The sequence below is a fragment of the Salvelinus alpinus genome, chromosome 4, assembly GCF_045679555.1.
Source record: "Salvelinus alpinus chromosome 4, SLU_Salpinus.1, whole genome shotgun sequence".
Lineage (NCBI taxonomy): Eukaryota > Metazoa > Chordata > Actinopteri > Salmoniformes > Salmonidae > Salvelinus > Salvelinus alpinus.
Window position 1 is genome coordinate 75,557,023 of NC_092089.1, and position 25,419 is coordinate 75,582,441.

Sequence of the window (25,419 nt, forward strand, 5' to 3'; positions counted from 1 at the left end):
GAGATAAGCCAATTTAAAAGCTCTCTCTTAAAAACATAGCTAGCTATCTAGCTATATGACATAATGTGCTGTGTACAATAACTAAAAGGCAATAAAATAAGATTAACTGTAAAACTATCAGTCATTTACAACTGAAATTAAGTTACGTTATCCTTTTAATGTATTTTACCTCAGACGATCTAGTAGTAAGGTTGCTAGCTACCACTCCTAGCAGTTTATGCTAACTAGTTAGCTGGCAAGCATTTAATGCTAGAGAAGTTGCTAGCTAGCAAGTTAGCATAAACTAGCGCTAACTGTGCTAGTCATTGTCTAAATGACAGGTAGAAACATTCATAACCGTAAAAGGGTAACTAGCCCCCAAAACACTCATCCAACATTATTTAAAAGTTATCTAAATGTTTCTCTGTAAACAAGAGGATTATTTATCTTAAGGCTTGTACATTTAAAAAACAATTCTAGATCTAACTTCATTGGAGAATATCTACAACTTTTTCAAATTTTCAATTTTTTAAATAAATTTAGCACAAAATAGTTTTGTTGAAATATGTCCAAAAGTTGTGAAGACAGAGGATTTTTGTTGTTGTTGAGCCAGAGCAGTGACAGTCAGAGAAAGTATTTGGTAACTACCCAAACGGGCTACCCAACGGGCTAGTTACCCCCTAACTTTAGTACCCTATAAGAATGGGTAATTGTTTAAAGTTGCTAGCTATCCCATAAAGCCATCACCAAAAACCACACATTTTCATATTTTTCTGTGGTTGGTCAGTTCCTGTTCTTCAACGGACTCTGGCTGGACTGAAGATGATGCCAAATTTGGAAAAATTAAGTGTGCGGCGTCCTTCTCGCAGCAGAGCCTTCAACCGCACGGGGGCGTTGCGATTCTACTTCGTTGTGTACGTCCTCATTTAAATGAATGACATCCTGCGCAATTTAACGGGGTTCCTATGGTTAAGGTGAACGAGGCATCACAGTGACAATCTACTTGCAAAACAATCCCGGCATCTCCGGCTTTAGGACCGTGAATCCACCTCCTTGGTGGAGAGGGCCTATGCCGGCTCGAGCTGTCATATAGTCGGACGTTCGCGTTCAGTTTGATAGTTTTTGGCAGTGGCAAGAGCGATGCAAGACAAGGAGTGTAGATGAGATAGAGAGATAAAGAGGAAACCAGTTAAATATAACACATAATCAGAATATAACTTTGTATCCGTTTACAGGAAAGCGCACAGTGAACATGTCGGTGTTGGCGCTACAAGAGTACGAATTTGAGAGACAGTTCAACGAGGACGAAGCCATACGATGGATGCAAGAAAACTGGTAGATATAGTCTATGAAATATCATATTGATGTGGGGAGGATTGTTTGTGTATATGTGACACAATTTCCTCATAATCTTATTAATAGAAACAGGAAATGAATGAATAAGAATAGCATATTCTGCATGCTGCTAACGTTAAGCTTGCAAATAGCGTATGTTGTGGTCTGCTTAGCCTTTCCTATAATCACATCTTTCTCATAAAGCAGCTAGAGGATCACCCGCACACAGACAGTAGCCTACCCTATTCACAACATATGCAGGCCTGGCTGTGAATTAGTTACAATGAATCAAGAAAGTGCCCATTGGTGAATAGCCTACCAACTGAACCTATCACTCTATTATTAGGCTACATCTCGTTACAATTTCCTTGCCTTCTGATGTGACTTTCAGTGATTTGCGTATGTAGAATGTTTATTTTAGGCATCAGATTCCAGGTATTCAAGGTGATGCGGCGCTACTGTTATCTGTCTGCTGACCAGATAATTCCATCCTCTTACATTTACCGCTGCCCAATAGCCCTGTATTACACCCGTACGCTATGAATGAAATAAATCCCACATGCCGAGAGTTGACATAGGTAGACCTTTCGTTTATTAGCATACTATTTTATCTAGACCGTTGCGCTCCAAAAACTGATTACATTTAGACCTACAATACGCACAATACCGGTTTGGAGTCTGTAGTCTCGTTTTTCTGGCCAAACAGACAGAATAACTAAACAAACGTGTTCATTCATTGACACAGAGCGCATCAGTGCCCGTGGCAATAACCTTCCTAGCCTATATGTCTAAGGTGCTAACCATTACAAACACATTCCTAAAGAAAAGATGACCAAATTATAGGCAAACACTCAAAATAACATCACTGCCTGGATAGGCTATATGTTCATGTTCTGGCCAAACCCTTAACATAGACATATGCTCACCAAAGAGGGTAATACCATTATATATCCACCACATACAGAATAAATAGCAAACTAACAAAACTTGGCTTGGTAATGCCTATTGATGCCGGATGATGCAGGTGATGAGCACAGCCATAATCAGGTTATGCTCAGGTTATGCTCCATCTGCAATCACACCCTACTAATACCTGTAAGTTTCTATGAAATAAATCACCATTGTGTTTTTTTAAATCATTTTTATAATGGACTGTTATCCATGACCATCAGTGTCTAATTAGTCTCCCGAGTTTACCATTGTAATAGCCTATGGGAGGTTACCACTTATGCATTGGTTATTAACTGACTTAAATAATGATTCAAGTATTTATACCTGTTGAAAAACCTTCAATAGATAGGTAAAAATCTCATTTGTAATGCAACAGCAGCCTACTCTAATGCCACATGCTGGTTTATGGGTAGGCTACAGAACTAGGAAATAGCAAAAAGAAGTGTGGTAATTTGTATTAGTAGAAACATTTATGTTGCAATTAAACACTTCTTTAAAAAGGGACATTTTGTAGAAGTCCAAATGTGTTCCTTTTCAGAATCGAGCGTGTGGAAACATTGTGCAGGAGCTGCCCATAAGTTGGTGCTACCAACTGACCAATAGAAATGATCTTATGATGTCTGCTGACAGAGTGCTAGCCAATCACATCGCAGCTGATGATCTGTGCCCACTCTTCTGGGCAGCGTTTGCACTGCAGCAGGGATGTCTGCTCTGACAAGACCATATCGCATGGTTCTGAGAGGAAATAACTACTGCACAAATTCATGAATGGTTAGTCATATTCACCCAAATTGACATTACACAATAGGTATATGAACATGTTACATGTTTTGAGAGATATGTTATAGAGTAGTCAACTTAGTTGTAAATAGGTGCAGCCCTTCAGCATAAACTCCTAAAGAGAAAAATCATCATTGAATGTTAACCAACCTGTTTCTTTCTCTGCCGCACAGATACAATAACAATGCATTGCTTCATGGGTGATTTTCTGGCACATTTCAACTGCCTTTAACCTTTGGGGCCCTATTCAATGAAACAAAATACCATAATGGCACTTTCTGATGCATGTACTAATCAAAACAACACTTTCAAACTCTACAGCATTGTAATTGAAGCATGTGTCCTCACTATGCAGGTGACCTCCCTCTCTCTCTCATCACATTTCTTGAATGGGCTACTGTATGTTGAGGCCTACCAAACACCAATGGGAAATAGAGGAAAGTTTTAATGGTCGGCTGCTGCAGTCTATTGACTACTGTGTGATGAAATAGTTGCAGGGACGGCCTCTGTAGCTGCCAGTACTAACAAACTCAGAGGAAGTGCACCTTAGTCCAGCGAGGACAAAACCCCTGGGGAAAGTGAGGACAGATGATAAGCTCTTTTGGGAACGACTGCAAAGAATCAAGCTTATGCAAACCTTGCCTCATTGTTATAACAAGGCTTGCTCTTTGCTATTGGGGTGTTCAATCCAAACGGGAGAAAAATGTCATGGTTGACTCAGCATGTCTGGAAATGTTATCTGATCTTCAAATCACTGCTTCGGCTTCAGGGGGCAGTGTGCAGTGTGCTTAACATGAAAAACAGCATATAGCTACCCTCACATAATTGCTAATTAAACTACCCTCCCTTGCCATTAGCTCCTGCAAATACCCTCCCCCTCAGGACAAATGTTTTTGGTTGAGACTCAGTGAACTTGTAAAATCTCCCACTGGGCACACCATGTCATTTCAAGGTGGATAATTGGGTAATATTTGGTTGCGATGTTGATCAATGAGATCACAATAACTCAAATGGGAATACAATGTCAGATATTTTGTTTATTTACACAACAGATTGTGATATCACTGTTCATCTAATAGCACAACCACATGACCTGGATTGCAGTTGAGATTATATTAAAAGTACATGGTGCAAGTGATCAATAGCGTTCAAGATTCTGCGCAGATTATTACAGCAATTGTGAAGGTCTCCACAGACCTGCGACAACCTATGCATGCTATCTTGAACATGCACACTTGATATGATTAGATAAGAATACCTTTATAGTTACAGTAACCTCAATGTGGCCATGGATGTGTTTCTCATTTTAAGGTTGAATGTCACATTCATTTGTAAGAGCCTTAATTTAAGGCTGTTTTCTGTATTACAAAGTAGTATTGAATTGTATTTGTTGACAATGCAACCAAATATCAACATTTAAAGGAGATGTATCCACTGCTTGCATAGTTCCACCTGAGCCACTGGCTTCATCCCATTCTTTAACTTGTATTTGTGGTTGAGTTCTAATTTATTTTCTTCTATTTATTTTTTATTTGGTGGGGGATATTTGGGTGTAGATCAGCTTTAATATTGTAAATAGATTGTGGCTTCTATCAATGTTATTGGTTGAGAGAATGCCAAGAGTGTGCAAAGCTGTCATTAAGGCAAAGGGTGGCTACTTTGAAGAATCTCAAATCTAAAATATAATTGGATTAGTTTACCACTTTTGTGGTTACTACATCATTCCATATGTGTTATTTCATAGTTTTGATGTCTTCACTATTATTCTACAATGTAGAAAATAGTAAAAATGAAGAAAAACCCTTGAATGAGTTGGTGTGTCCAAACTTTTGACTGGTACTGTATATTTAAAAATATATATATTTTCCTTCTTTATTATTTTCCCCTAACCCTACCACCCCTCCCCTGAATTGGAGTAAACTAATGGGACAACAATACTTATGCTTTCACTTCCAGCTTATACATACTACACACATTTCACGGACAGTATATTTTACATTAGTTATATTTTGTTTGTTTTTAGTACCACCCGTCAGCTAAGCTCAACCCCTCCCATCTATCTCCGAAGACCATACAGTCTAGCTGCCATATATTTTCCCACTCAACATATCATTTGTTAAAGGGTTTCTTTGGAATTTTGGTAATGAGGCCATTTACAGTGCATTTGGAAAGTATTCAGACCCCTTGACTTTTTCCACATTTTGTTACATTACAGCCTTATTTTAAAATTGATTGAATTGTTTTCCCCCTCATCAATCTACACGCAATTCCCCATAATGACAAAGGAAAAACAGGGATTTAGTTTTTTTTGCAAATTTATAAAAAATATAAAACTGAAATATCACATTTACATAAGTATTCAGACTCTTTACTCGGTACTTTGTTGAAGCATCTTTGGGAGCAATTACAGATTTGAGTCTTCTACATCTTCATTGCTTGCTGTTTGGGGTTTTAGGCTGAGTTTCTGTACAGCACCTTGTGACATCGGCTGATGTTAACAGGGCTTCATAAATACATTTGATTGATTCTTGGGTATGACGCTACAAGCTTGACACACCTGTATTTGGGGATTTATGTCCATTCTTATCTGCAGATCCTCTCAAGCTCTGTCAGGTTGGATGGGGAGCGTCACTGCACAGCTATTTTCAGGTCTCTCCAGTGATGTTCGATCGCGTTCAAGTCCAGGCTCTGGCTGGGCCACTCAAGGACATTCTGAGACTTGTCCCGAAGCCACTCCTTTGTTGTCTTGGCTGTGTACTTAAGGTCGTTGTCCTGCTGGAAGGTGAACATTCCACCCAGTCTGAGGTCCTGAGTACTCTGGAGCAGGTTTTCATCAAGGATCTCTCTGTACTTTGCTCCGTTCATCTGTCCCTGGATCCTGACTAGTCTCCCAGTCCCTGCCGCTGAAAAACATCCCCACAGCAGGTTGCTGCCACCCCCATGCTTCAACGTAGAAATGGTGCCAGGTTTCCTCCAGATGTGACACTTGGCTTTTCAGGCCAAATAGTTCAATCTTGGTTTCATCAGACCAGAGAATCTTGTTTCTCATTATCTGAGAGTCCTTTAGGTGCCTTTAGGCAAACTCCAAGCGATCTGTCATTTGCCTTTTACTGAGGAGTGGCTTCCGTCTGGCCACGCTAACATAAAGGCCTGATTGGTGGAGTGCTGCTGAGATGGTTGTCCTCCTGGAAGGTTCTGTGCCTTTCCAAATCATGTCCAATCAATTGAATTTACCACAGGTGTACTCCAATCAAGTTGTAAAAACACTCCAAGGATGATCAATAGAAACAGGATGCACATGAGCTCAATTTCAAGTCTCATAGCAAAGGGTCTGAATACTTATATAAATAAGGTATTTCTGTTTTTAATGTTTAATACATTTGCAAACATTTCGGAAACCTGTTTTAGCTTATTATGGGATATTGTGCTAGATTGATGTCAATGTTTTATTTAATCCATTTTAATCCATTTTAGAATAAAGCTGTAACATAACAAAATGTAGAAAAAGGGAAGGGGTCTGAATACTTTCCCGAAGGCACTGTATATACTTCCCCAGAGTCAGATGAACTAAAGGATACCATTTTTATGTCTGTGTCCATTATGAAGGAGGTTAGAGGTAGTTTTGTGCATCAATGCTAACTAGCATTAGGAAGTCTGTGGATATTTACAAGGATGCTAGAGACAAAAATGATATCTACTAGTTCATCTGACTCTGGGGAAGTAGATAAAGGCCCTCATTGTCAAAGTCCCAAAGTATCCCTTTAACTTGTGGACAAGTTAATAGGCTATTTATTGTATTTCAGAAGTGATTTCAAAAGTAATATTGAATTATGTTTGGTTGTCAACACAACCAAATATCATCATTTTAAAGGGGATTTATTTTCTGCTTGGATAGTTCCATCTGTGCCACTGACTTAGTCTGTCTTTAATTCCAGTTTTTCTACAAATTAATAATTGATATGTTGGAATCACGTCTCCATCTCAACCAACAATCGAAGTTAAAGAATAGGATCAAATCAAAAGTTAAATGCACTTTAAATCAAATTTGATTTGATTTAGTCCGATTCTTTAACTTAGATTTTTGATTGAGATGGAGACGTGAATCCAACGTATGAATGTTATACAGTAAATAACAGTAAGTAACATTCAACCTTAAAATGAGTAACACATTAATGGCCACATTTTGAGGTTTGAAGCCAACCAGAGCTTAAATCCCTAGACCTATAGTATTGTCTATTTTAGTTGAATTCTGGGTTGAATTGGAACAATAGCTGTTGATTACCTAAAATAGTATCATTTATGATATATGAGTGATAAAGTATTGTCCCATTTAATTTGCTCTGATAAACCTACCCTTTGGAATGACTTGGATAACAACAGTGAATCTATTTAGTTTTCTGAGGAGATCTCTCAACAAACATTCTCATAATAGCACATTGTAATAGTGACAAATATCATAACTAAGCAGGACAGGGCTTGGTTAAAACCCTGGATGAGTGACCAAATGGTAGCTGTAGATAGATCAATTCTCCAGTAGGTGTTGCCCAGCCTATAGTTTTTTTTCTGATAGTGGATATAATGATCTGACGTTGTTTTAATAAACATACAAATTTTACGTATTGTCTATGTTGAGATTTGGTTACCATGATGACATAATTCTGTGGTTAAAATGTCAACCTTAAAACAACAGTTTACTTTGACTTACATTGACAAATTATGTTGAAACAAACAAAGAATCTCAGTCCTGGGCACATACAGCATTTTGGCAACAGACACTTGTTTTTTTGGAGTTAGTCAACAAAGTGGCACTGTGACATTTTGATGATGGTTTGACATTAAACAGATTCATTCACAAGGTCACTTTGAGATCACCGTTCAGTGGCAATAGAATGCACGATGTGGCTATAACTGAAAATAATTGTACTTTCAAATGTCTCGATATTTTGAGGTTTATAAAGAGGACGCTGTTTGTTCTCTGTGTGGTCTTAAGTATAAACCTGATGAGACATTGCCCAGTGAGAGAAGAAAAAAATACCAAGGGACTATTTTTGCTCAGCATAGTGTTATTAACTATCACATTCCCTCCAGGCTCAAACCCTATAGCACCAGAGCACCCTCTTCTAGGGGTTGGAACTGGTTCAAGGAACAGAACCGAAAACTGAAAAAGAACACCATTTTTAAAGGAACAGAATCAGAACCGGGAATGAAAGTGATTTACAGTATACTGTTCCGGAACAGAACCGTTATTTTAAACCAGTTAATAACATTATTTTATTTTATTTAAGCTAGCTAGCTTGAATTGTCCCTTTCCTAAAATAGCCATGGATGGAGATAGGGATTTGGACTTTTACTTAATTCTCCGTACTGGCCAGTGATTATAACGGTGATTCTGATCCAACCATAAATTCATACATTGTGCCTCTGGACTGAGAGGATGGAAGTTCAAATTAAATCAAATTACATTTTATTTGTCACATATGCCTAATACCGTGAAATTCTTACTTACAAGCCCTTAACAAACAATGCAGTTTTAAGAAAAATAAGAGTGAAGAAAATATTTACTAAATAAACGAATGTAAAAACATAAAGTAACAATAACGAGGCTATATACAGGGGGTACCGGTACCGAGTCAATTTGCGGGGGGATAGGTTAGTCAGGTTAGTCGAGGTAATTGAAGTAATATGTACAGTTGAAGTCGGAAGTTTACATACACTTAGGTTGGAGTCATTAAAACTCGTTTTTCAACCACTCCACAAATTTCTTGTTAACAAACTATAGTTTTGGCAAGTCGGTTAGGACATCTACTTTGTGCATGACACAAGTAATTTTTCCAACAATTGTTTACAGACAGATTATTTCACTTATAATTCACTGTATGACAATTCCAGTGGGTCAGAAGTTTACATACACTAAGTTGACTGTGCCTTTAAACAGCTTGGAAATTTCCAGAAAATGATGTCATGGCTTTAGAAGCTTCTGATAGGCCAATTGACATAATTTGAGTCAATTGGAGGTGTACCCCTGTGGAATTATTTCAAAGGCCTACCTTCAAACTCAGTGCCTCTTTGCTTGACATCATGGGAAAATCAAAAGAAATCAGCCAAGACCTCAGAAAAAGAATTGTAGACCTCCACAAGTCTGGTTCATCCTTGGGAGCAATTTCCAAACACCTGAAGGTACCACATTCATCTGTACAAACAATAGTATGCAAGTATAAACACCATGGGACCACGTAGCCGTCATACCGCTCAGGAAGGAGACACGTTCTGTCTCCTAGAGATGAACGTACTTTGGTGTGAAAAGTGCAAATCATGTCCTCTGGTCTGATGAAACAAAAATAGAACTATTTGGCCATAATGACCATCGTTATGTTTGGAGGAAAAAGGGGGAGGCTTGCAAGCCGAAGAACACCATCCCAACCGTGAAGCTCGCGGGTGGCAGCATCATGTTGTGGGGGTGCTTTGCTGCAGGAGGGACTGGTGCACTTCACAAAATAGATGGCATCATGAGGCAGGAAAATTATGTGGATATATTGAAGCAACATCTCAAGACATCAGTCAGGAAGTTAAAGCTTGGGTCTTCCAAATGGACAATGACCCCAAGCATACTTCCAAAGTTGTGGTAAAATGGCTTAAGGACAACAAAGTCAAGGTATTGGAGTGGCCATCACAAAGCTCTGACCTCAATCCTATAGAAAATGTGTGGGCAGAACTGAAATAGTGTGTGCGAGCAAGGAGCAAACCTGACTCAGCTACACCAGCTCTGTCAGGAGGAATGGGCCAAAATTCACCCAACTTATTGTGGGAAGCTTGTGGAAGGCTACCCAAAACGTTTGACCCAAGTTAAACAATTTAAAGGCAATGCTACCAAATACTAATTGAGTGTATGTAAACTTCTGACCCACTGGGAATGTGATGAAATAAATTCAAGCTGAAATAAATCATTCTCCCTATTATTATTCTGACATTTCACATTCTTAAAATAAAGTGGTGATCCTAACTGACCTGAGACAGGGAATTTTTACTAGGATTGAATGTCAGGAATTGTGAAAAACTGAGTTTAAATGTATTTGGCTAAGGTGCATGTAAACTTCCGACTTCAACTGTACGTATAGGTAGGGGTAAAGTGAATATGCATAGATAATTAGCAGCGAGTAGCAGCAGCGTAAAAAAATAATAAATGGGAGGGGGGTCAATGCAAATAGTCCAGGTAGCCATTTGATTAGCATTCTTATGTCTTGGGGTAGAAGCTGTTAAGAAGCCTTTTGGACCTAGACTTGGCTCTACGGTACCGCTTGCCGTTCGGTAGCAGAGAGAACAGTCTATGACTAGGGTGGCATGAGTCTTTGGCAATTTTTAAGGCCTTCCTCTGATGCAACCAGTCAGGATTCTCTCGATGGTGCAGCTGTAGAACTTTTTGAAGATCTGAGGACCCATGCCCAATCTTTTCAGTCTCCTGAGGAGAAATAGGCGTTGTCCTATCTGCTTCACAACTGTCTTGGTGTGTTTGGACCATGATAGTTTGTTGGTGATGTGGACACCAAGGAACTTGAAGCTCTAAACCTGCTCCACCACAGACCCGGCGATGAGAATGGGGGCGTGCTCGGCCCTCCTTTTCCTGTAGTCCACAATCATCTCCTTTGTCTTGATCACATTGTCAGGTTGTTGTCCTGACACCACACTGCCAGGTCTCATCGTTGTTGGTGATCAGGCCTACCACCGTTGTGTCGTCTGCAAACTTAATGTTGGTGTTGAAGTCATGCTTGGCCACACAGTTGTGGGTGAACAGGGAGTACAGGAGGGCCTAACCACGCACCCCTAAGGGGCTCCCATGTTGTGTTGTTGCCTACCCTTACCACCTGGGGGCGGTCCGTCAGGAAGTCCAGGATCCAGTTGCAGTGGGAGGTGTTTAGTCCCAGGGTCCTTAGCTTAGTGATGAGCTTTGAGGGCATTATGGTGTTGAATGCTGAGCTGTAGTCAATGAACAGCATTCTCACGTAGGTGTTCTTTTTGTCCAGGTGGGAAAGGGCAGTGTGGAGTGCAATAGAGATTGTGTCATCCGTGGATCTGTTGGGGCGGTATGCGAATTGGAGTGGGTCTAGGGTTTCTGGGATAATGGTGTTGATGTGAGCCATGACCAGTCTTTCAATATGTAACTAGCTAACGTTTCCCATGAAAGGAAGTAAAGGCTAGTGAGCAAGCATTTTATCCAGGTAGCTTAGGACAACAAAAAATAAAAATGTCTACTGTATGACAGTCATAGACCTTTTAGGCAACACGAAAGAGAGAAGGATGGCATTGGCGTTTCTCTACCTGTAGGGTGAGACAACATGTTTTTTTCTATTTGCACGAACACACACACACACACACACACACACACACACACACACACACACACACACACACACACACACACACACACACACACACACACACACACACACACACACACAGACACAAATCAGAACAATGGACAGCCACATCATAGTTAGCTTACGTTGATTGGACTAAATTGTTTTTGGTATCTTTTAGCTGTCACTGTATTAGACTAAGCATAGGTGATTTGATGATGTTGAAATGTGGAAATGGTGCTGGAATAGTGGAGGCAGCTCCACTGGTTCTGTTTTAAAGGTTATTTAGTGGTCCGAAAATGTCGGAAACATTAACTTGCTTGACCATGCTATAGGTCATGTAACTGTTTGTTACATGCAATATGCTTTGCGGACTTCACTGGACAGTGGTTGCTCTGCAGTATTGTGAACAAAGGTGTGGTTTAATTTAGTGTCTTCTTATTGTCTCAGCCTTTGTCCTATATATCGCAGTGTCAAGACATATGAACTAACAGGTTATAGAGCAAACAACACAATTATCACAACACAGGTTTTAATATGGCTTTTTTTTCTGGCTTGCCGGATTTTACCCATGCACTGCTACTGGTTAGGGATACATAGTTATCACAGTTGACATTGGATTTATTGACTACAAAAATGTAAGACGGGTTTTTAATTCAGGTGCTGCTCTGACCACACAAGCTTGTTAGTTAGCTAGCTATCTCTGGTCCAACGTTAAGTAAACTCTTAAGTTGAAAGACATTCAAAGTTCCTCCGTAGAAGCCGCTCCTCCGTAGTTATAATGCTGTGGGCTTAATTCCAATGATGCATGTCATAACAAGATGCCCAGTGCTTCAAGCCAAGCCTCCTCCTCCACCCTCACTCGCTCTCTCCCCACCCGCAAAACTTTCTGTCATGCATGTAAACATCTCACTGATCTATAGCTCGCCTTCTCCATTGCAAGCTGCTCTATCCGCACTGCATGATTGGTGAAGTAATTTAATGTTGAGTTAAATGTTTAAAAAAAAATCCTAACTTGTTAAGATTAGTACAGATTTTCTCAGGGGAACCCACATGGGGCCCTGACCCCAAGTTTGGGAACTACTGTAATAACCTCTCTCTCTCTCTCTACTTGCTTCCTCTCGCTCTTTGTCTCCTCTGCTTCCTCCTGAATGTATTGCAGCCTGCCTCAGCCTCGCCAGGTATTATGAGAACCTAGTAGCCTATTTTTTACTCCTGTTGAGGTAGACTCCGTTTAATGTTAGCTTCTTACTTCATCCTAGCTGGCTAATACATAGCCGGAGCACTTCAACGTTACTGCAATATAAGTTTCTGCCGAAAGCTAGCCACCTGACTGACTGCCACATCTCTAAACGACTATTTACCAGTTGTGCACTCGTTCTCCGAGTGCCGTTTTTGTTTGTTTGGTGGATGTCTATAGACACGGCAGGAGTCGCAGGACGGTTTTAAAATTGCATTTTGTCCGGCATCTTGCAAATACACTGTCAGAAGCTTCTCTGGTTGCTTGCTTGAACCGACTCCGTGCTAGGGTAGTTCATTTTATGTCTATGGCCCTCGGCCTGTGCCTCGAGAGGGTGGAGTTAGCCGTTTGAGAGAGTGGTGAATGTGCTGCTAAAGGTAAATCCGGGGGAGGCAGGCGAACATAACAAACACACCACTATTCTTGATTCCACTCATTCGCAAATAGGCAGGCACAACTCGAACTCAGTCAGATCAAGAATATAAGCGTTCTGAGCTAATTGACGCTGGGAGCAATATTTAGATGTTGATCTATATATTTTTTTATGATTGTGTACAAAATATATATTTGTATTATAAAAATAAAAAAATACAAATTATAAAAAATTACAGAGGTCCAGACCTCGGTGTCCTCATATGTAGTTACGGCCTTGGCCCCTGTGTGTGTGTAGGCCCCTGTGTGTGTGTATGCCCCTGTGTGTGTGCATGTGTGTGCTTGTGTAAGCAAGAGTGTAAGTATGAGTGTATGGCTCTGTGCCAGCAAGTGTCCAAACAACACACAGATCAGTCCATAATGTTGTCTACTTACAGTACAGCTGGCTGGTCTCAATGTCCGACACTGTGGCTGCCTGACACTGAAGTACACATATATTCCATTTACCTGCTGAGTCATTCCCAGTCAATCCCCCCACAGACGTCACCATTGCTCAGAGTCAGTGATGGTTGCTCAGGTTGTGTAGTGTATTCAGTCGTTGAAACCCTCAGTGGACTTCCAAGCAATCGGACACCATCCTCTTGGGTGACTGCATGTCATTGTAGGATCAGTTGTTTCATGCAATTCTGAAGGAAGAGCTGTAGACCTCTACAAAACGTGATGGGATAGATACCATGTTAGCTTACTGTGTGGACATACAATGAGAATACAAAACATTAAGAACACCTGCTCTTTCCATGACATTGACAGACCAGGTGAATCCAGGTAAAAGCTATGATCCCTTATTGATGCCACTTGTTAAATTCACTTCAATCAATGTAGATGAAGGGGAGGAGACGGGTTAAAGAAGGATTTTTAGGCCTTGAGACAATTGAGACATGGATTGTGTATGTGTGCCATTCAGAGGGTGAATGGGCAAGACAAAATATTTAAGTGCCTTTGAACCGGGTATGGTAGTAGGTGGCAGGCGCACCGGTTTCTGTCAAGAACTGCAACGCACATTGCTTATCTATCCATTTGTTTCAGACCTACAGCAGTTCCTAGGGTTAGTCTTTGGACAATACCCAGTATTATCTTTCCATCACATTCGAACTTCCTAAGGAACCTTCCTCTCCCCTCACTAGCTAACACTACATCGTCACTGATTGTGACTTTCTGACAAAGGTTACAATGTTCCTTTCGCAAAGGTTAGGTCAGCTAGCTGGTCCCCAATGAGTTATGGTATCGACTACTGGGAGGGATATTTTACATGCTGCTTTTCCCAGAAGGATAGGATGCGATGATGGTGATTGCTGCTGACTGCATCGACCCAGAGCCTACCTCTGGCTTGATGTTGTCACCCAGCAGTTCATCTGGATGGAGGATACAGAGAGGGAGATGTGGGGTGACTTTGCCATCTTGTCAAAGTGTCAGCTGAGAGTCAGGATGCAGACAGAGGAAAGAGCAGTCATTTCATTGTATTTCATCAAACAGCTTTTGCAGAGGCAGATATTCATTTTAAACCTGCCAGTGTATCAAATGAAATGTGTTTTTGCATTTGCTCAAGTGGCCATGAGGTCAAATATACATCTAATTTGCACTGCTCACCTTGCATCTTTTTATTCGCTAATGATCTACACTTGGAAAAATGCAATAGGTCTCATTCAAACCTTCTAAAGCTTTCATTCTCTTCCTACTATAAATAAACCAGCCACTCACCATTACACTTTAATCCCTTAACAAGCTGAAACGATTATCTGCCAGAGCCAAACAAAAGAATTTGCCTAGTTGTACAGTTATTATCAGCTCAACTGAAATAGGCAGTGTAACTAACAGTGTACATTTTAATGTATCATTATCGAACTCATTCTTCCCATTGAATACACTGGCGTAAATTTTTTAAACTGTATCATAACACTAGCGCCAGAGGCAACACTTTTTTAGTGTTAGGCATTGTATGATGTAACAATTATGTTTCTTGCTGTATGTCCAGTTCTAGACTTATAGTTCTCTGTTCACCACTGAATTAGACTCCCGCCTCAAGGCCACCAGATGCATCAAACTCTTTGCATTCCGGCGGAAGTCATTCATTGTCAATGGAGCCGTCTGCAGCTCTACATTGGGGGTGCCGTACTAGGCGGCGCTGAGTTCTGTATGGCGCATGTGTTCAATATTTTCAACTCGTGCGTTGCTTTACCGTGCAGTGGTACAAACGGAGGTACACACAGGCTCCAACTAGCTATCTTTTAACGAGTTGAAAAGAGAAGCACGTGTGCATCAAGCACGGCAAATGCGGGATAGACATCCAGCAAAACAAAACGCATATGCATCTGGTGGCCAGCGGGCATCAGGGTGGTTCTTACCGGACTGTCTAATCTGTTATATCCAGGGCTTATTTATATCTTGGCCTTATGTAGCACTCTGTTACAGAACCAAAAGTTTGGTGTACCTCAAGGGTATGCCTTGACGCCACAACTGATTCCACTGCTACTGTGCAACCTACAAACAACTAAAGCAAGTCAAAGGACAAGGCCATTCACCCTGAACTGAGTTGCTTCACTGCGAAGGCAGCTCTCAGACCGAACACACACACACTCATCCTTATAGTCAGTGTTACGTAAGGGGTGAAATCTCCTGCTCCAGCTAATACAGATCCAAGTTACACATCAGGTTAGCCAGCAGCTTTGACCAACACAGCTAGGGGAAGTGAAAGGGCCACAAGTGTGACTAGCCTAGTTATTGTGAACTGCTAACACTAGGTTAGCCCAACCATTAGAAGGTGCATGCAGATCTAGCCATCAATATTGAAAGACTCCTTTTGCATTAGAAAAGTTGAGTCAAATAGTTCCTGCCATGGTCCAGTATCATGATCAGGTGGGATTTAAGCATTCAGGTAAGATTTGTTTAGAGATCTGTCCACACATTCCCTATCTAATCTCTCTCTGAAATAGGCCACTTACACTGTTAAATATTTACAGAGCGAGATACCTATTGCAATGATTTTTCAAACAAGCCCTAAACCAGGGGACATATTATTCCAAAAATAAATCCACACAGGTACAATATTGTGAAATCCTACATTATGATTATAACCAGGCTCTATAACCAGGCTTAGTTCTGTGACCTCCTTCATATTAAATATAATATTTATAGCTCAAGCCACTAGCTAGCTCTGTTTGGCAGGATGACCTGATACATTGTGCAGACGTAGGAGGGAATGAGATCCCCCGGCAGGCCGCCACTGCTTTGCTCGCTCTATCAGAAAGCATTAGATCAGCCCCTAATGTTTGCTTAGCTCCAGCAGAGGCTCTGGTACAGACTCGGCCACCGCCCAGCAAGTCTCACTCAGCGATAAGGGAATGCATGGGAGGTGGCTTGCTCTCCACGAATGCTGATGATGACTGGCAAAATGGAGCAGTCTGCAGCTCTGTTGGATAGCTCTCAGGGATGTGAGAGGTACAATATAATAATGAAGAAAAAGGGCTACAACTCCATTTTAAAGCATAGGAAAATTTCAGGAAATATGTCCCAAATATGTCCCCACTCATGGTTTTGTTTGAAGCCTCAATGTTCGACCTTTGCTGTATGTGACGTTTACTATTTTCACAGTGATTATTCATTTGGAATCACTGTTAGGCTGTGCTTTAAACTGCCGTTGAAGCTGAGGTGAATTGTAAAGGTGTTTCGAAGAAATCTCAGCTGGAAGAATAAAGTAAGGTTTCAGAACACACAGAGTGTGAGAAGTCTCTTCTGATTGCACTACTGTACTTGCAACAGTAGTACTCCTTCCACTGATACATTGTTCCATCGCCATTAGTCAGGAACAGCATACATAGTGTAGAGTTTCCTGTTAGGGTTTTCCAAATAGCATTGCATTTACATTTTAGCAGACACTCAGTGCTGGGGTTTCTGACTCCAAACTGAGTTTTTATCTAAATATATCCTGTCTCAGGTCGCTTTGTGGTTCATTATTGTTGGATGGGAGTAAAGAACAAATAAATCCGATGTGAAGAAATGAGTCCAGTGCCAAGAGTCTAATGTCTTGGAGTTGATTGAAGTGCTGTGTATAAATCTTGTTTCAGGTGAAGATAAATATCTTGGATTAGTCCAGCATCTCTGATGCCGTCATTCAGAGACGATTGCATATCTCTGACTATAACCCTCCCTGACAGAGCTTCTCTTTTAAAAGTCGCTTAGAGGCACAGATCTAGGATTATTTTATACTCTGCCAATCATGACCTTAACTATTAAAGAGCTACTGAACTCCCCGATTCGCTCGTTTGCTTTTTCTGTTTCGACACTAAAATATCTGTTTCTGACTCATATTGATGCCACATAGGCCGTTTTCAAAGGGGTTCATTGCTTTTTAAAGGCAGTCGGTCTTTAACATGCAAAACTGACCATAGCTCAGCATTTAGGTGATGACCTCTGACCCCTAGACCTAGGTATAGAGAGGCAGCAAGAGACACTTTCAGCCCCCAGCCCCTAACCGAAGCTCCGATGTGAATGCTCTTGCCACATGCAGGTACTACGAGGCGCGGAGGCATGATGTGAATTCACACTGACGTCTCCAATTAATTTCCATTCCTGGAGGCATTGCTTAGCCACAGCTGGCCCGATTGAGCAAGGAGAGAGACAGCCCTCGAACCCATTTGTCAACTTTGACCATGCCCCAGGTTTTCTTTGACCTTAGTGGGTTTTAGTCCATGTTATTGTACCTCATTCAGACTGTACTCTGTAGGGCTTTACACACTACAGAGACAAACCAAGTTGAACCAAACCAAGCTTTACTGTGCTGACCTGGTTGAGCAGCCACCATAGTTGCTGAGAACTGTGCTGAATAGGACCACGTGAAAAGATCACAACCAGCACAGTTTGGTTTGGGTTCGATGGTGTGAACAGGGTACTTGGTCCTCTACTTCCTAGTATCTACGTCTCTGAAGCTTCAACTGTACTGTTCTGAGGAATCTGTTTATCATTGTGACCTTTAACCTTTTTGGCTGTGAAGACTGTCTGAGCGATGTGGGCTTGTTGCTCGTCTGGAATTCGCTCTGCCTCACTATAAGGTGCTTACTCTGACTCTCTCCATTCTTCACCCTTGTTTATTTTCTTTGAAACAAGGATGTCATTCTGCGCTCTGAACTGTGCTATCATTGTGTGACAGCAGCTTCTTTGGATTTTCACTGCACTGCTTTGTCCTTTGTTCAATCAGTTATCAAGCCTGCAAGCAAACACACTAGCCATTTGATTATTTGCATTTTGAACAAAGGGGATACTCGTTGTCAACAACAGTAATGTTCTTTCAGGATATTGTTCTTGGTGAGGTTGTTCAGAAGTGTCAGCTCTGGTCAACACAGGCTAGTGAGTTTCCCTATAGGAAGTTAGGATCTATTACGTTTCTATAATGTTAGATTTACTTTGTTTGCAGACCCTTTTTTGAAGATTTCTTCCGTTTCTTCAAGGCAAATATTCTGAGCAAAAATATAAACGCAACATGTAAAGTGTTGGTCACATGTTTCATGAGCTGAAATAAAATATCCCAGAAAGTTTCCATACCCACAAAAAGCTTATTTCTCGCAAATTCTGTACACAAATTTGTTTACGTCCCTATTAGTGAGCATTTCTCCTTTGCCAAGATAATCCATCCACCTGAAAGGTGTGGCATATCAAGAAGCTGATTAAACAGCATGATCATGACACAGGTAGACCTTGTGCTGGGGACAATTAAAGGCCACGCTAAAATGTGCAGTTTTGTCACAAAACAAATGCCACAGATGTCTCAAGTTTTTAGGGAGTGTGCAATTGGCATGCTGACTACAGGAATGTCTACCAGAGCTGTTACCAAATATTTGAATGTTAATTTCTCTACCATAAGCCACCTCCAACGTTGTTTTAGAGAATTTGGCAATACGTCCAACCGGCCTCATAACCGCAGACCACGTGTAACCACGCCAGCCCAGGATCTCCACATCCGGCTTCTTCGGGATCGTCTGAGACCAGCCACCTGGACAGCTGATGAAACTGAGCAGTGTTTCTGTCTGTAATAAAGCTCTTTTGTGGGGAAAAACATATTCTGATTGGCTAGGCCTGGCTCCCCAGTGGGTGGGCCTGGCTCCCCAGAGGTTGGGTCTATGCCCTCCCAGGCCAACCCAGGGCTGCGTCCCTGCCCAGTCATGTGAAATCCATAGATTAGGGACTAATTCATTTATTTCAATTGACTGATTTCCTTATATGAACTGTAACTCAGTTAAATCATTGATATTGTTGCATGTTGCCTATTTTTTTCAGTAGATCTAACCAGATCTAACCAGAATCAGATATAGTACCCAAATGTAAACTTCCCTACTTCCAATATGCTAGGTACCTCTGGTTCACGGAAAGATGATAGGGGCTATGTGGGGTGAAGTGCCTTGACAAGAAAGGGGGCATGATCTTGCTTAGCCCTACATTGCTTCTGAGAATTAGGTCTTAAACAGTTTTATAAGGATGGCCAGGGCAAAGTAGGTGGAGGTATGAATGGGATTTTAGGTAATATTCCTGCATTGCGATGACAAATTAGAAGACAACTCCAATCTGGCCAGGGGAAATGGCAGAGAGGCTGAGAGGCAAAGCCTATGCTATCATAGAGTTATAAAACTCAAGCATAATGACAAGCCACATTTTCTTCCTCAATATATCATCATTACCCTAAATAAGCTCTCCTTTTGCTTCTCTTCAGCCATTTTTCACAGGGAAGCAACGTAAAAAAAAAAATGCCCCTCCTGGTTTTAAGTTCTTGTAGACCCACCTAGTCAGCTGAAAAGAGCGAGAAATAGTGCCGTTGTCACCATATGAAGCTGAGGTTGCAGAATGGAGAAGGGGAGTTATCTTTAGGGTTTTGGGTATAACATATGGGAGCCCAAATTCTGGGTACCTCTTGGTTTATAGTTAACATCACTTTGTTATATATAGTAATGTATTGCATAAGCTGCATCATCAGCCACCCAAATGTGATTGATTAGACCTCAAGTCTCGTTCTGAGCCCACTGGGACTAAACAAAAACTTTGAAACATCACTTTATTTTGGGCCTCTCAGCATCCAACCCCTCAGATGATAATGCTGAGCACTTCAGTATGTAGCTCATTAGATCTGAACTGGCCAGGCGGTGTATCAGCTGGTGATCAGTGTGGAAGTAATGGAGTAGTCTGCTCCAAAATCAAAGTTTGTCAGAAGCTTTCGTATCACCCCAAAAGTGATCTAATGTTGCGCTGCTGTATATTTTATACTGTGTACTTTATACTGTATATTTTAGGCCATCTGTTCTTACACAATTTTACGCTCGTAAGTGCTGATTATGTTCACCAACTCCATCCTTCCTATACAGGAAGAAGTCCTTCCTCTTCTCAGCCCTCTATGCTGCCTGCATTCTAGGCGGCCGCCATGTAATGAAACAGAGGGAGAAATTTAATCTGAGGAAACCGCTGGTGTTATGGTCCCTCACCCTCGCAGTGTTCAGGTAAGAGGGCAGACATTTACAACACTGGTCCAGTCAATGCACATACTGTAAGCATCTTGTGGCCTTAGGTATCTTAAAGGAACAGTCAGGATAGTTTGGAATAAAGAAGTCATGCTGCCAGTTTTCAGAATTACACACTCAAACAACGATGCTGCACAAACATTGCTGTGGCAGGAGAGACTGGAGAGAGACTGTATACCGGAGTCCTGGGGCTTCACTTACACCATTCTCTCTCTCTCGCTCTCTCCCTTCTCTTTCTCTTTCTTTCTTGTCCAGTATATTTGGTGCTGTTCGCACTGGAAGCTACATGACATACATTCTGATGACTAAAGGGCTCAAGCAGTCAGTGTGTGATCAGAGCTTCTACAACGGGCCTGTCAGCAAGTTTTGGGCCTACGCCTTTGTGCTCAGTAAAGCACCAGAATTGGGTAAGTTGACTGTTATTATTTCTACTACTGCTACTACTACTACTACTGCTACTACTACTGCTGCTGCTGCTGCTACTACTGCTGCTGCTACTACTATTACTACTGCTGCTGCTACTACTACTACTACTACTACTAACACTGCTACTACTACTACTACTAACACAGCTACTACTGCTGCTACTACTGCTACTACTACTATTACTACTACTACTACTACTGCTGCTGCTACTACTATTACTATTGCTGCTGCTACTGCTGCTGTTACTACTACTGCTTCTACTGCTGCTACTACTACTGTTGCTACTGCTACTACTACTGCTGCTACTACTACTTCTACTACTACTACTACTAATACTACTACTATTACTACTAACACAGCTACTACTGCTACTACTGCTGCTACTACTGCTACTACTGCTACTACTACTATTACGACTATTATTACTACTACTACTGCTGCTACTGCTACTACTACTATCCTTATCTATAATACATCAATATGTTTTACATGTGCCTTTTTCTGTCCATAGTGTCCATTGTGGTTAGAAAGGTTTATGAGACTGTGGCATTGGCCATATAGTATGTTGAGATAATACCCATAAAATATCTCTGCTCCCATTGGCTGAAAGAATCCACCCGAGGATCGGCACACGGATCTTTAGGCATGAATCTGTCTTTTCTGTCCTCCAATGACCTCAGAGACATGCGTGTCATCTCACCCCAACCGGTCCTACTTTTAGTGACCTTTCCCTCGTACCCAGAGTCTGGCCTTTTTGTGTCTGGGAATCCATTTTCTGCCTGTTTGGCCCTTTTGTTATTGCCCAGTCCTGCCGTAAACTGGGGCTCCACACCCTGTCAGTTCTGAGTACGATGCCCAGAGCAAGAGCCCCCTCTCAGGGGCACAGGGAGGGGGATAGAAGCCCCTACCCCTTGCCTGGCTCTGGCGTTTCGGGTTGGGTGGAGTACAAACCTGCTGGCCCAAGCACTGATCGCTGTCACAGAGGCATATGGGAGAGAGAGAGAGTTAGAGAGAGAGAGTTAGAGAGCGAGAGAGATTTTAGAGAGAGTTAGAGAGATAGAGAGAGAGTTAGAGATAAAGACTGAGAGAGAGAATGATGCTGTACAAACACACTCTCACACACAGACTGAATCCTCTGGTAGTGTTCCACTATCGAGCAGTGGGTTCACCAATTAGTCAGGTATGGTATGATAAGAGGTAAGGTCACCTTGAATGCATTGCATGTATATGTTAGGTGGTTTTTCTGTATAACCTGTAGCTGAGACGTCTGATGTAAGTGTACCCTGTGGGCCCAATTTCACAGACCAAAGCTGGAAAATGTTCCCAAAGCTTTTAAACAGATACACCCTGGAGACTGCTCTGCTTTTAAACAGATACACCCTGGAGACTGCTCTGCTTTTAAACAGATACACCCTAGAGACTGCTCTGCATTTAAACAGATACACCCTGGAGAATGCTCTGCTTTTAAACAGATACACCCTGGAGACTGCTCTGCTTTTAAACAGATACACCCTGGAGACTGCTCTGCTTTTAAACAGATACACCCTGGAGACTGCTCTGCTTTTAAACAGATACACCCTGGAGACTGCTCTGCTTTTAAACAGATACACCCTGGAGACTGCTCTGCTTTTAAACAGATACACCCTGGAGACTGCTCTGCTTTTAAACAGATACACCCTGGAGACTGCTCTGCTTTTAAACAGATACACCCTGGAGACTGCTCTGCTTTTAAACAGATACACCCTGGAGACTGCTCTGCTTTTAAACAGATACACCCTGGAGACTGCTCTGCTTTTAACAGATACACCCTGGAGACTGCTCTGCTTTTAAACAGATACACCCTGGAGAATGCTCTGCTTTTAAACAGATACACCCTGGAGACTGCTCTGCTTTTAAACAGATACACCCTGGAGAATGCTCTGCTTTTAAACAGATACACCCTGGAGACTGCTCTGCTTTTAAACAGATACACCCTGGAGACTGCTCTGCTTTTAAACAGATACACCCTGGAGACTGCTCTGCTTTTAAACAGATACACCCTGGAGACTGCTCTGCTTTTAAACAGATACACCCTGGAGAATGCTCTGCTTTTAAACAGATACACCCTGGAGACTGCTCTGCTTTTAAACAGATACACCCTGGAGACTGCTCTGCTTTTAAACAGATACACCCTGGAGACTGCTCTGCTTTTAAACAGATACACCCTGGAGACTGCTCTGCTTTTAAACAGATACACCCTGGAGACTGCTCTGCTTTTAAACAGATACACCCTGGAGACTGCTCTGCTTTTAAACAGATACACCCTGGAGACTGCTCTGCTCACGCATATTGTTATTGTATGTTGACACCTACAGCATAACAATTCTGAGAACCCACAGCGCATGTATCTGTGATTACATTTTATCAAAGCACTGAAAATATTTATTTGGGTCCTCACTTTGTCTTATCGCTCCTAAATGTTGCCATCATGATCTTTTAACATTGATTTACCAAGAACATGAGGTTATTAGAAGAGGACGCTTAAATAACACTTAATGCTAGTAATAAGTGTTACCTGAAATTGATGACTTGCTATGTAAAGGTGCGCGCTTTGGTTCCTTTCCATTTGTAACTGACATTCTCTCTCTCTCTCTCTCTCTCTCTCTCTCTCTCTCTCTCTCTCTCTCTCTCTCTCTCTCTCTCTCTCTCTCTCTCTCTCTCTCTCTCTCTCTCTCTATCTCTCTCTCTCTCTCTCTCTCTCTCTCTCTCTCTCTCCACACCCATCATGCAGGTGACACCCTGTTCATTGTGCTGCGGAAGCAGAAGCTCATCTTCCTCCACTGGTACCATCACATCACTGTTCTGCTCTACTCCTGGTACTCCTACAAGGACATGGTGGCTGGTGGTGGCTGGTTCATGACCATGAACTACCTGGTCCACTCCGTCATGTACTCTTACTACGCACTGAGGGCGGCCGGCTTCAAGGTCTCAAGGAATTTCGCCATGTTCATCACACTCACGCAGATCACCCAGATGCTGGTTGGCTGCGTGGTGAACTACCTGGTGTACTCGTGGATGCAGCAGGGTCAGGAGTGCCCGTCTCACGTGCAGAACATTGTGTGGTCCTCGCTTATGTACCTCAGCTACTTTGTGCTCTTCTGCCAGTTCTTCCACGAGGCCTACATTGACAAGACCAAGAAGGCCGCCGCAGCTAAAGCAGAAGCCGCTGCCGCAGCCGCCAGGAAGACACAGTAGACGCGTTTTGAGAGGGAAAGAAAGAAGGGAGACTGATGGACACGAAACGCAAGGACTGAGGAGATGGGGAGAATTATCGGCAAATGGATGGATGAATGATTTGACGGATGGGTGGAGGAATGAAAGAGGGAGGTTGGGAGGGGGGGGGTAGAACACGAGGGAACAAAAGGTGGGACTGCTGTCCATTTGTGCTTGAGTATACTACTAACGCGCAGATGTAAAATCCTTCACTTTGACGGAGGTGCCATCTCTAGAGAGCTGCACTGAGGAAGGAGCACTACCTACCAAGGCGACAAACAGTCAGTGTGTCCTTTACCTGATGTTTCTTTGGCTCCCACTTGATTCTCCATATTAATGGAACAGTTAATTTTTTACCTGATAAAGGAAGTACATCTACTTGAAAAGGTGTTACTTGATAAATAGGAATTGTATTGGTACTTATGAAGAATGCGGGGACTTAAATGTACGATTGAAACCATCTAGGTGTTTTTTGTCATTTCTTCATTGTCCTTTGCTTTTCTGTTTTTTGTTGAATCGTTTTAGACACTGGGAGTGTGTGAGAGGTAGACTTTTGTGTGACTTTTGTGTGCCGATGAAGCAAATGACACTGTAACTTCTGTACCCATCATTGCAACACAATATTTTTCTCAAGTTTTAGGTTTCCCTCAATTTTTTCATATTATATGCATATCATCTTGATAAAGATCTTGATAAAGGTCAGATATGGGCTTAAACGATGCCAAAAGGCATCAAAGGGGAAGGTTGCTTTGTTACATACAAACATCTGATCTGAAGGCCCATTGGAGAAAATTTAGATTGTGACCACACTGATTCAATGTGTGGCATGATGGGAAACGGAGTCTGACAGTGATCTGTTCACCTGCCAGTAATGACCTCACAAAGTCGCAGACCACATTTGAAAGCGAGACGCTTTATTTCCAAAGACTTTAATGAAAGAAACGGTAACAGAAAAATGCCTCAAGACCAGTGGACATCGAAGTGTATTGAATTTAAAACATATTTATGTTTAAAAAAAAAACATGCAATTGTCAAAATTCAATGTTATAACTTTAAGTAACCTGTATCTTTTAATGGTGTCTGTCATGTTATTGTGCATTCACACTGTATCAATGTAAATCATTGTTGCTAAAGAACCAAGAGTGCAAACAAGGAGTGTTATTACACCTACAGTGTC

General features: G+C 41.7%; 1 protein-coding gene across 1 annotated transcript; it reads left to right on the top strand.

Moving 5' to 3' along the window:
- Positions 1–1,017: 1,017 nt before the first annotated feature.
- On the top strand, positions 1,018–25,408 carry elovl6 (ELOVL fatty acid elongase 6). The gene is made up of 4 exons (XM_071399008.1): positions 1,018–1,314; positions 20,412–20,543; positions 20,820–20,971; positions 23,761–25,408. The coding sequence occupies exons 1-4, from the start codon at positions 1,232–1,234 to the stop codon at positions 24,222–24,224; spliced, it is 831 nt and encodes a 276-aa protein (XP_071255109.1). The 5' UTR covers positions 1,018–1,231; the 3' UTR covers positions 24,225–25,408.
- The last annotated feature ends 11 nt before the right edge of the window (positions 25,409–25,419 follow it).